A 12,969-nucleotide genomic window follows, 5' to 3' on the forward strand; every position below is an offset into this window, starting at 1 on the left:
AAGCCTCTTAAGTAATCACCAGAACGTTCACCCATGATTGTACTAAAGCTCAATCTTCGGGGGGGGGGGGGGGGGGGGGGGGGGGGTGGGGTTTGACGTTACAATTTAGCGTTTCATTTATGACACCTAGTTTGCCATGAATAATTTCAACTCATCAGTCACAAAGACCCCTTGATGGAAGGTCAGAAAACAACCACAGTTTCCCCTACCTAGGGCACCTATCTCTGCAGTCTGGGGCAGGGCTGCCTAGGACGGTTCAGAGTGAGGAGGGCCGGGTGGCCGGGAAGAGGGAGGGAGGAACGCCACATGAGTTTAAAAGGCAACCAAAAATGAAACCAGAAACAAAATGCTAAAAATGGAAGCAGAGGCAAAAGGTTTTTCAGGAAACCTGTGACAAAGCGAAACACGAAGTCTCTGTACCTATTAGGATTTACACGGATCCTCTCACCAAGGTACGCGATAATGCAGTTTGCTTCATGCCCGCCTGCCCGGCGCGGGGCTTCCCCGATCCGGCACGATCCCGTCGCACACACCCTTAGCATGATTTCCTCCGAGAAGGTGCCACGACTCTTCCCTGACCGCCAATCACGGTATCGGCGTGTGGCACCTGTGCACAGAACCCGAGGTGGCTCCACGACAGCACTGTCCCCCACCCCCGCCCTGGGGCAGCGGAAGGTTCAGGCAAGGAAAGCCAAACTGGCACAGAAAGGAAAATGCCCATGGTACGTTTTACATTCATTTCCAAACCGCATACAGTGTAAAAGGACAGCCAAGGCTGCTTCCAGGGACTGTACCTACTGGCCTCTGCCAGACAAGCAGGCGGCCCTGCCCGCGCGGGGCCCCCGGAGCCGCACGCCACTGTCCCGCCGTGCTCTCACGAGGGTGCTTGGCTATGGCAGTGACAGTGAGGACATTCGCCTCTCATACAGCTCATTAGAAAGGTCATCTTGTGTTTTCAATATGAAACATTTCATACGGTAAAATCCAATCCCAAGACTTCTTGGATTCAGTCTTCACACACTTTTAAGCGTGACTTTATTTGGTACTGATATAGTTCAGACAAAGTAAGACATCACTTCAAAACTATGTGGATACCGTCCCCGTTCTCCGCTGCGGGAAAAGGAAAGGCACGTTACACACAGTTCCTTCCGCCAGGCCCAGGAAAACCCAGACTATTAAATCGAAAACTCCTAGAAAGCTACACCCCCCGCCTTCCCAGTTCAAGTTACCTTTAAATAATTCTAAAGAAAAGTTGCACACATTCCTGCTGTTAAGACTTCACTTCTCAACATCCAGCCCACGTGCCCATCAGTGCCCCGTGCCCATGCTGCAGGTCAGCTCTGGGTGACGGGGGTCCAGCCAGGGGGCCCAGGGGCTGGCACACAGCAGGTGGAGGCACTGGGCCGGACCGGAGCACGGCCGCTCCGCACCCCCATGCGCCCCGTCTAGCTCCTCGGAGGCACAGCTGAAACAGTCTGAAAATACCCCTGCTTCCGTCTGATGGCCTAGTCGTTGTCAGGAAATGGCAAGAAGCAGTACAGGCAGTCACTGAAGTATGAAAGGAACGTTTTCATGAGGACAGAAGTCGGAGAAACTGTACAGTGAGACTGGAGGGGACGGCCACTGCCTTTGTGGACACACACACACACCCAGACCGCGGGTTTCCCGTCACAGGCAGTGTGAGCCCCGTGGAGCAGGCGCTGCACTGTCTTGCCCACAAGATCCCAGCAGGGGACCAGTGAGCCCAAGCCACCGTGGCAGTGACCGAGGGAGCGAGCCAGATTGGGTCAAGCTGCCCTGCTGGGTGGCTGATGGCAAATGCAAGGCGCTAGCACAAGTGACGTCATCCCTTTGGTGCTGGTGGGACTGTCCCTCCAAGGGTGACTTCCAGAGAAGGGAGACCCGGGAAATCTTGACTCTTCGAGGCACAGCTTTTGTACTAAGTTTGGATTTAGGTCTCAACCCACCAGACTTATTTTCAAAGTCTTTTCTTCACATATAATCAGTTTGCATTTAGAAATTCCCTCCTGGGGCACCTGTGTGGCTCAGTGGGTTAAGCGTCTGACTTGGGTTCAGGTCAGGATCTTACTGCTGGTGAGTTCGAGTCCCAAGTCAGGCTACGAGCTGTCAGCACAGAGCCTGCTTCAGATTCTTTGTCTCCCTCTCTCTCTCTGCCCCTCCCCTGCTCACACGTCTTTCTCTCTCTCAAAGATAAACATTAAAAAAACTTTTTAATTAAAAAAAAAAATCCCCTGCTTTAACCCTCCAGTTGGAACTCACCTGAGTCCCCCTAACCCCTGCCCCCGGCCCTCCCTCCATGTCCTTTCCCTAAAGGAGCACAATCGTTTCTACAGCTTGGAGCCACTGCTGACGGGCCAAAGGCTTCCAAATTACATCTCAAGTCCAGGTGTCTCCTGCCAGCCCCAGATGGGGGCAGATCACTGCCAACCTGACCTTTCCGGCACCTCTAAAATGGGGCTCTTGACTGCTTCCCCCAAATCATTCCCACCTCTCCGCTGGGACCACGGTCTGCCTGCCCAGCTGCTCTTCCAGGAGTCACAACTGCCCCTTCCTCAACTGTGGAGCCCAGCGGGGCCCTGGCCCATAAATGCCTGGGACCCGGGCGACCTCTCCCGCCTCCAACTTTCCCCCATTCTCCTGTCTCCAGAGTTTCACGAGTGGAAGAAAAACCGAATCGTATTTAAACAAATACTCCTTTGTTTAAACAACTTCACTGACTTCCCAACGCATTTTAAACTAAATGGGTCGTACCCACATCCTGCATGCCAGCCTGCACCTCCCGCTCTGACCCCCACCTTGTCCCACGGGCCTCTCACGCTGTGTGGCCTTCTCACCAGTTCGCACCAGCCTCACGCCGCCTTTGGGGTGTTCCGGAGATGGGCAGCACCCCTCAAGTCTCAGCATCACTGACACCTCCTCAGAGAGGCCTTGCCCAGCTGCTCCATGTCCCCCTCCAGAGCTCCCCCTTCAGCACAAGCACCCCTACTTTCCCACTCCTCCATGGCACTTAAGGGATTTTGCACTTATATGTATCTGTTGGCCAATTCGGGTTTGCTTTCCTCACCAGGAGTTTCACGGAGTCCACTTTGTTCAAGACCTTTCCAGCACGAAAAGGTGCTCTGTAAAATGGTGGCTGAATTGAGGTTCCCCCCCCAGTCATCTAGGACTGACTCCTCTCCCTTATTTGCTAATTTCTATTATAACCACTGGAAATGTTCTCTTGATTCATTTAAAAAATCTCTTTAAAACTAGAAAGCCAGCATTTTCAAAAGTAAACACCCGAGATGACGACTGATTACAGGCACGTGCTCTCTTACATGATCCCAGCATTTTGAGACCCATGCACTCATGCGAAGTTACCTTTTACTGTGAAGAATAAAAAACAACTCTCATCTTGAAAGTTCTGAACCATCTAGAAGGATAAAGCAGATACACAATTAAGATCCAACTGTTTTTTCTGAGCTAATTAGAAAAGGGTAAAATTAGCAGCTACAGGAAAATGTCATAATCTATATACTGTTGCACACAGAACTCAAAGGTCGAAACGGTATTTCACAAAGCGAGTGTGAGGTAGTTAAAGTTTACACCTGCTGCACGGGCAGGGCCCTGGGCTGACCATGCTTGCCCGGACGGTCCCTGAGACATGGAAACAACCGACCTGACCCACTGGGAGCTCCCTGCCCCCACCTAGATGCTGTGGATAAAGACTCTTAAGAAAAAGTCACGGCATAAGCGCTCTGCTATTACCTGCTGGCCAATAAACGCTGGGGGCACAATAACCGTAATGGTTTTAAAAATTAGTCATCCAATAGTGGACAACAGGAAGACATATCCCAACGCCTCCCTACATAAAACAGACCAAAGCCCCGGTATAAGTCCCCCGGGGAACGTCGAAGAGGTGGGGTCACCTGGATTACAGTCTGTATGTCACTGGGAGGCCCAAAACCCTTGTTATAAATCCTTACAAACTTGATCCCAACTCTGACATGATTCTCAGGAGCGCTTGCACAGGGATGACTGGCCTCCCCACAGTTCCTCAACGAGACAGAGAGAGCGGACGCCGGCGCGCATTACCTGGTCGCTAACGAGAATGTGGATACCGGTGGGACCCTGTCTGTAGACTTGGCTAATTTGGTGGAAAGGAATATTAAACACCAATGCAAGTTTTCGAGCAACTTCTGAAGCAACCATTTCTTCCAAGTAGATTGCATGATAAACTGGAATAAAAAATAAGAACAGCATTTTAACAGGAATCTTTGATCTGTTTTCCACCTCCTCAATAGGATCTCAGGGTCATGAGTTGGGGACAGAGATTAAAGAAAGAACTTTAAAAAATGAACTACACCACACATACAATTTAATAAACATTAACAGTAAACTCTACAAGAGGATCTGAGGTTTTCATTTTTCTTGCAGGAATTAACTGCAAATGGGCACAGGGGACTTTTTGGAATGTTGGGACTCAAACTCAATAGGCAGTAATGGCTACAAAACTAAATTTACTAAAAATATCCTTGAGTTGTACTTACAGTGGAAGGATTTTATGGTACCTAAATAAATTAGAGCTGAAGAAAGTGTTTTTCAAAACCGTCATGTTTCTTAGATATAAAAAGTTCTGTCAGGGCTCTGGACTCAGAAGCCCTACTATTAGGAATGTATCCTAAGGGATAAAACCTCCCTCCTACCCCCCCAAATTAATAACCATGCACAAAAAGCTAAGGACGTAGGCGGTGAAACCTGCTGTCTCCCCCAAGTCATAGCCGCAGGCCACCCAGGGCCCTATGTCCCCGCAACGCTGACCTGTCACACGACGGCGCCCAGCACCTCTGCGGAGAGCACAGCTCCCGTGGGTCCCGCTCGGCCACAGAACCCGGGTGGCCGTGCAGCAAAGGAGCAGCGTGAAGCTCGCCTCCCCCAAACAAAGGGGTTTTCTTGCATTTAAATAACGAAAACCTCTGCTGTAATTAGCAGATTATAATATATAATATAATATAATATAATAATAATGGAAACCTCTGCTAATTACACATTACAGAAAGCCTAGAATGTAGAACTACAATTAAGGGGAGACACAGAGCCGATCCAGAGTGAGCCCCCAAACTGCAGCCTGTGTGAGCCAAACCCCGCCCTCACTTGTTCTTTTCCAAATCACAACGCGGCCACATCCATCACTACATTTAGTCTGTGGGGATGTGGGTGCCCCCCTGGCACAGCTGGTGGGAAGGAGGGTAGAGACCTTTACTACCTGGCCTTTTATGAAAGTTTGCTGGAACCTCAGAAAACCCTTGATGTAGGGCTGAGTGGGCCAACATTTCCCCACGTTCCTCCACAAACACCTCCGGAAGTAGGACAGACCTGACTATATGATGTAAATGATACACAGAATCTTGATGATACACGGAGAGCTCCTTTAGAAGTTTATCCTTTCAGACTTAATATTTTTTCCTTTAGTCTTAAAATTTATAGCTTTAAAGTCAAATGGAAAAGCTCACGAGAGGATGCTTCCCTTGGGATTTTTCAAACCCAGCGTCTCCCAGCGCTCCCCAGCACAGGAATCCGTGTGCACGCCATCAGTGCCCATGTGAGAGTTTAAGCGTCCCCCACCCACCCCACACCAAACTGAGTCAGTAAAATGGAGGAGAAACATCAAAACAAACACCTTCCTGCTTTCTCGCCAAGCTGCTGCTGTTCCAGTCCTCATTTTGGTAAATGGGAGGCGCAGGAGGAATGAAGGCAGCAAATCCTCGAGAGCACTGTGCTGGGCTCTCGCTCTTAGACGTCCCGGCACCAAGCACCAGGGCCCCGTCTCCCGAGGCCGCACCGCCCCCGGTACCCGCCGCAGGGCACCCCGGTACCCACCGTAGGGCGTCCTGCCACCGCCGTCCCCTCCGCCGCCCGCCAGCTGGGGACCCTGCAGTGCGGGGCCGCTCGGCTGCTCCTGGCACACGTAGATGGTGAGGCGGGGCCGCACCGCCCTGCAATCAGAGGGGCAGCGTGAGCCCAGGTGAGGGCGGGGCAACTGCCCTATCAAAATCTAAGCCCCGCCTCCTCAAGGGGGCTGCGGGGGGGGGGGGGGGGGGTCTCATCAGGCAGGCGAGCTCACCACCCCTCCCCCAGCTGTCACAGGTGGTCTCATCTGACGACCCAGACTCTAAACCCCTGAGATGGTCTGTCAGGGTGAATGTAAGTTTGACGATTCAGTCAGCAATTTAAAATCAGTAATATTTGCCTTCAATGGAATTCTCACTCCACAAGTCTAGAAACGGCAATGATAGTAAAGGGGTCTTAAAACCCAGAACAATTTACAAGTCCATCATTTTCACTTTTTTTTTTTTTGAGAGACAGCATGAGCAGGGGAGGGTCAGAGAAAGAGAGAGGGAGATACAGAATCCGAAGATGGAATCTAGGCTCGGAATTGTCAGCACAGAGCCTGAAGCGGGGATCAAACCCGCAAACTGTGAGATCATGACCTAAGCCAAAGCCGGATGCTTAACCGACTAAGCCACCCAGACGCCCCTCATTCACAATTTCAAGTTTACATTTTCGGCAGCTGTTTAGAGCAGTCACGTGACCCTGGAAAACCACAGACTCTGCATTACTCACCTCAACGAGAAGTCTGTTTTCTTGGTGACAAACCCAGTCGCCCCCAAGAACTCGGTACCGCCCACACACCTCCCTATAGCCTGTGTCCTCACCAGGGCCTGCCCCGGGTCTGGGCCCCCATCCCCCGCCCGCAGAGGGTGTATCGGTGTTTCAAGCAAACCGCTCCTTTTCAACACAGTGCTTTACCTGGACTTCAGTGAGTTATAGAGCCGAATGCCATCGGCTGCACCACAAATTTGTACTAAATCCTCCTTTGTCAGTTTTAATAAGTCGGCACCTGGAGAATAGCAAAGACAATTTCTTCTCAAAGACATGGAGAAAACAAGGTGGACTGGCCACTTCACAGCACCTGTCTTCACAGTGACTGACCTGCCCCTCAAGGCCTCCTCCTTATACCCACATATGAAACTACGCAAACACCACAGACTGAGCACACAGCCCGCCCCAGAGAGCCAAAGACAAATGCTTCTGTGTTCCAGGAGCTCAGCCAGGGCATCTGGGCGGCTCAGTCGGTTAAGCATCCGCCTTCAGCTCAGGTCACATCCTCACGTTGGAGCCACACGTTGGGCTCTGTGTTGACAGCTCAGAGCCTGGAACCTGCTTCGGATTCTGTGTCTTCTTCTCTCTCTGCTCCTTCCCCACTCATGTTCTCTCTCTCTCAAAAAATAAACGTAAAAGAAAAGAAGGAACCCAGAGGCGGGTGAATCAGATCGGGGAGCAGGGCCTACAGGACTGTGTTCCCAGCACATGACTGCCCTGCCTACCTTGTTCTGGCTGTCTGGCAGTAGTGTGGATAAACAGGATTCTGACCCCAGACAACCTTGAGATCATAATAATAATGTTCTACTTTACAAAACGAGGAAACGGAAGTCTAGAGTTTTGGGGACCTGGCCACTCAAGCTGGCAGCAGAGCTAGGACTCGGCCTCAACACGCAGACCCTCTGCAATGTGAGTGTCACCGCAGCTGGTTTTACTAGGCAAGCACGGCACAGAACTGCATATTTTACCTTAAGAATTCCCCCTAAAACCACTGGTAAGTGTGACATGGTGTCTGAGAAGTGCTTTAAACCATGACAGAGAAGGGGCAGAGCGAGCGAGAGGGAGCAGGACTGACCACAGGCTGGGATGGTCAGTTACACAGAGGTCCATCTCCTCTACTTTTTGTGCCTGAATGCGTCCCCAACTACGCTTGCTTCTCCTGGGCCCACAGCTGCGGCCAGATGTGTGTGTGCATCTCCTCACACGGGCCCCGACGGACGCTCGTGTGCACAGCCCTTTCCAGAGGCGAATGCCCAGAGGCTCGGAGCCAGCAGCCTCCCCTTTTCCTCCCCGGCCACGCCCCAGGACTGCACGTCCCCTCGGGTCCCAGGGCTCTGTCTGTGCTCTGGTCTCCTGTGCCGCCCCCGTCAGGGCTCCCTGCGTCTCCCCCCTACACGAACATCTGTACACTTCCAATTTCTTACAGATAACAGGCGTAGTCAGTAGCCCTGTAAAAACGTGGGGAGCAGCCAGCAAGATTCTCTCGCATCCAGTGGTTTAATTTTAAAGTGACAAAGAGCCACAAGGGAACAACCAATCACTGCATGACACCAGTAAGCAGGCGGACAGAACAGGAGGACGTGTCCTTTGTGCAATCAAGCTTTCCCCTGGGCCAGGTGTGCACACACACAGTCCTGTCTTCTTCGAAGGCTCATGCAGCGACTCCCTGGCCCCATGGCACCAGGGTGCTGTGGGCCGACGATTCTCGGGGTGTTTGGCTAGGGGTGGTAACTTAGACAAAGGGTTCCAGGGCCACGGACGCCTGGGAAATGCATGGTGCGTGCATGTATCAGTGTCCCTCTAAAGCAGGCTTGCCGGAGCCCTGGCTGGGGAAGCCCCACTCAGCCCCTTCAAAGAGTCCATCCGCACACCCCTCCGCATAGCTCACGCTGCACGAAGACACTCAGGTGCACAAAAACCACACCCAAGTGGATTTGTACCACATGTTCCTACTCAGCAATAAAGGGGAAGCAACTATTGATATACAACTACCTGTATGGACTCAAGGGCATTAGGCTGAGTGGGGGGAAAAAAGCCAACCTCAAAAGGTCAACGATAGTGTGATTCCATTTACATAATAACATTCTCGAAATGACAGAGTCCAGGAGACAAAACATAAGGACTGCCAGAGCATGCGGTGGGGGCGGGGTGGGGCAGCGTAAGGAAATCCTCGTGGGGATGGTGGAACTCTCCTCACTTCCATTACTGGTTACGCGGACGCATGCATGCGGTAAAATGACACAGAACTTGTACACACACACTCATGCCCATTTCCTGGATTTGACATCACACTACAATTAGGCGAGAAACCAAGCACAAGGCGCACAGAACATCCCTGTATGGTTTTGGAAACTTACAGTAACGCAAAACTTATTACAAAATAAAGTTAGTAAGATGAAAAACAACGCACAGAACTATGTACACCTGAACCAAAACGAAGGCACATGAGGTGGGGGAAGCAGCGGGCTGAGCCGACATCAGTTCCCACGACAACAGGTGTACAGGATGTCACCACGGGGCCATGCCGGGTGTTTGGCATGTGGGACTTCCCAGAACGTGGTCTGACAACTTCTTAGGAATCCAGAATTCAAAAAAAATTTTTTAATTAAGGTTAATGAAAGCACAGGAACAAGTACAAAACACTGATGCACACACAGACATGCACAAGACATACCTGAAAAATTGGAAAACAGTCTTGTGTAAGAAGAGAATCTGTTTTTGAGCAGCCATTGTTGTGTTTCCTGGATCGTGGCTGAAGGCTGAAGTTGCTATTACAAAGGGAATGAACATAAACAGAAAAAACCAGCTTACAAACAGTAACCCAAGTCACCGGCAGGTTATGAAGACCATTTACACAAAACACAGAGTCCCTGCGAGTGTAAAGCAGGAGGAGGCCCGAGAGGAGTGCAGGTGACCCGAACAACGGCGCGAGGCCCTGGAGACACCTCACGAAGGCAGGACCCTCGGAGCATCGGACGGTTTCAGAACAAAGATACTTACTTCACTAGAGAGCTGTGGAACTCCGTCTCCCTGATGGTTTGGGGAAGAAGAATTGCTAGGGAGAGCGGAAGGAAAGAGAGGAGGATCATTATCCACATGTATTTAAATCACGACATTAAAGGGTGAATTTCACCCAACGCTGTGGGACCGAGGGTGTAGATCTGCAGATTAAGAATGTGGGCACCACCGGTCAGGGGGTGACCAGGATGATGACATTAAGACAGGAGGCTGCTTAATCTGTGCCTCCCCCTCCTCCGGCAGTTCTAGTAAGAACTTCCAAGTTTTATGAAACATGATCTCCGGGGGCGCCAGGAAAACGAAGGCTACTCATTCGTGTTAGAAAGGAAAAAATATGAGAAGCCAAGATGAAGAGTTTAAAAGTACCTGCAACACACACACACACTCACACACACACACTTTACTAAGGAGCTACAAGAAATGGTAAAATGGTCCTAAGCCAAAAGGAAAATATCCCTTAATTAACACATTTATCCGTGACTAAAGACGGGGACATTCAAGGCAGCGAAAGGAACAAACGGGGCCACCCTCCGCGAGTTCCTACGGTGAAACTCCGCAGAGACGGTGACGCCTTCCTGCTCCTGGGTGCCGCCTCCTTTCTTAGCACCTGTCCTTCAACCACTTCAGTTGTTTTTGTTTTTAATGTGTGGTTATTTTTGAGAGAGAGTGAGCGAGCAGGGAAAACTTAGAGAAACAGAGAGACACAGAATCAGAAGACAGGCTCCAGGCACTGAGCTGTCAGCACAGGGCCTGACGCCGGGCTCGACTTCACAAACTGCAAGATCATGACGAGCTGAGGTGGGACACTTAACTGGCTGACCTGCCAGGCGCCCCCAATAATCACTTCAGTTCTGACACTGACTGCTGACTATCCTTCTGGACCCACTGGGATGGGGAAGGGGTCTATCACTTGGAGAGCACGCTCCTGGACAGCAAGGGAGCCCACAGCCCACCTCCGAAGTCATGACTGTCACAGAGCCACAGAGGACTCAGGAGTAGGCTGGGACACAAGAGGCCCCCACGCAGGGACGCACCAGTCCCTGGCCTCCCCAACGCGAGGTCTACAAGTGAGCTCCTCCCCTTAAAGCACAGACATCTACAAGCCAGGCCGTCCACTGGTCTGCTTTTTGCTTGTCTTCCATCAAACCTGCCACAGACCGGGTGCTGGTGTGCCCTCTGAATGCAGATGTCAACCCCCACCCCACCCTCCCTGCGTGGCCGCACGAGGGGGCAGGGCCGCTGGGAGGTGAGCGGGGATGGCGAGGTCCCACGGGCGTCTGTGCCACGGCGCGAGGACACAGGCAGCAGCCGCAAGCCGGAGGGTCCCGGCCAGAACCACCCCAACCCCACATCGTCCCAAGGGCCCCAGGCCTGCTGTCCCGTCACAACAGGCGCAGCTGGATGGCCAGAACGTGTGGCAGAGCCCCTGTCCTTCGGCGATCTCCTGTAGCTTCCCTTCCCAGCAGGCGGCTGCCAACGACGTGGGCCTCTGCTCAGACCTGCCGGCGGAGCCTGGGGAAAGGGAGCCCCGCGGAGCACCTGCAGGCCCCCCTCGTTCTCAGGTGCAACCCCGGCCAGAGAGGAAAATGGGACGAGTCCACCACCTCCAGGCCTAAAACCACAGGAAGGTGTCATACATGGAAGGCCCTTCAATTTTAGAGACTCACTAACACACAAATAAACGTGGCGTGTGTGACAAGAGGGCGGCAGGGCAGGGAGGAAAACAGCCCCTGATGCGGAGGGCACCAAACATGAACCAACACACACACACACACACACACACACACACACACACACACACACACCCCGTGCTGAATGCAGTCTGAGTGCGCACACACACACACACACACACCCCGTGCTGAATGCAGTCTGAGTGGCCGCAGGCCCGTTTGGCCTCAGGAACTCACTGTCCTCTTTTACCCAGGATCCCCACTAATGTCCCTTCTCTCCCCGAAAACGGAGCTGGAAGACGCCCTCTCTCCTACAATGTCCGGTAGGGAGCGTGTGAGGCGCCAGGGGACGGGCGCGGGCGGCCCTGGCACTGGGCTGTACCTGTCTGGGACGCTGCATGTGCCCTGCTGGGGGGGGGTGAAGGCGGGCGCTGCGGAAGGGCTGCTGTTCACGTAGGCTGTGGGGGTATCGGGCCACGGAGAGCACTAAGGACAGAAACAAAAACAAATCAGTGAGATGCTGCTAGACGTGCAAGGAAGAAATATTTTTGTAAGTCACTCTCTAGTCTAGCCAAATTCGAGGTTATAAAACACAAGACACTTGACACTCATCAAGGAACCTCACAGAAACAGATCGGGCTTTCCTCGCCACCTGCGCCTGCGCGCGGTCACCACAGGGAAGACCCTGGGTGAGGACGGCAGCTGACGCGCGCAGGCGCCGTGATGGACACTCACACGGCCGCTCTCAGCTTCCCCTTGGGCAACGGTCTAACAGGTTCCTGTGGAGGTTTAGGAGCAGCAGCGGCAAGGACGGACTCACAAGCAACATCCAACACGGGTGGCGAACAGGACGGTGGCTCTGTCCCCCTCGTGCTCCCCTGCCCTCTTGCCCAAGGAGGACCCTCCCCGGTGCCCACATGCCTCCCTCATCCCCCTGGGACCAGTGCTCCCTAGGCACGGCGAGCAGGCCCAGCATCCAAACACATCCACTGTGCACGGTGCTGCCTGCGTCCGTCTACCTGCCTCCACGTCTACACACGCTCATGGCCTGTGCTGTCTGGAAGGGGCGCGCTGAATTGGGATGTTTTTCAGCCCTGGGCACCATTCGGACCAAAGACAGAGCGAAGACACAAAGACGCACTAACTACCACGATTCGGAGAGGTGGAAAGGCTCAGCCAGAGGCGTGCTGAGCAGGTCAGCGCAACCAGCCCGGAGCTCCGGCAGGAGTCCAGACCTGGCTCCCTGACTCTCCAGCTGGGACGAGGACGCCCCCAATCTCCAGGCCCCTGCAGTGTCACTCTTCTCACGTTTCGCACAAAAAAAGCCATCCTGTCTCACCATGGCCAGGGGACAGAAAACCTTCCCCCCAACAAAGCAAAAGACCAAAGATATTAGGATAAATAAGAAAGTATACGATTCTAAATTCTCCTGTGTGTGTGTCAGGTTGTTTTCAGTTCGCTGCCTTCAAACACTTCAGGAAGACCAAATGTCAGCTGACACCTACTCAAGTAATCCACCAGATCATAAAAAACAGGTCACTGGGATTTGGGGCAAATGACTCAAAAGGAATTTCAAGACCTATCATTTTCGGTGACACCACTCAAAGAAAAGCACATC

At 52.5% G+C, this 12,969-nt stretch overlaps 1 protein-coding gene across 4 annotated transcripts in view; it reads right to left on the minus strand.

The window, feature by feature from the left end:
- Positions 1 to 72: 72 nt before the first annotated feature.
- UBP1 (upstream binding protein 1) overlaps positions 73 to 12,969 on the minus strand; it is a 47,375-nt gene continuing 34,478 nt past the window's right edge. For 2 of the 4 annotated variants that reach the window (XM_029940479.1, XM_029940482.1), the window contains 8 exons: positions 11,734 to 11,837; positions 9,664 to 9,718; positions 9,338 to 9,431; positions 6,811 to 6,901; positions 5,881 to 5,996; positions 4,096 to 4,238; positions 3,382 to 3,433; positions 73 to 1,110 (listed from right to left, as the gene is read on the minus strand). In XM_029940479.1, the coding sequence (XP_029796339.1) occupies positions 1,073 to 1,110; positions 3,382 to 3,433; positions 4,096 to 4,238; positions 5,881 to 5,996; positions 6,811 to 6,901; positions 9,338 to 9,431; positions 9,664 to 9,718; positions 11,734 to 11,837 (693 nt within the window). In that variant the 3' untranslated portion in view covers positions 73 to 1,072. The remainder of the gene's footprint in view (positions 1,111 to 3,381; positions 3,434 to 4,095; positions 4,239 to 5,880; positions 5,997 to 6,810; positions 6,902 to 9,337; positions 9,432 to 9,663; positions 9,719 to 11,733; positions 11,838 to 12,969) is intronic. The other 2 variants (XM_029940480.1, XM_029940481.1) reach the window with 1 other exon arrangement.

Source organism: Suricata suricatta, chromosome 5 (genome assembly GCF_006229205.1).
Source record: "Suricata suricatta isolate VVHF042 chromosome 5, meerkat_22Aug2017_6uvM2_HiC, whole genome shotgun sequence".
Classification (NCBI taxonomy): Eukaryota; Metazoa; Chordata; class Mammalia; order Carnivora; family Herpestidae; genus Suricata; species Suricata suricatta.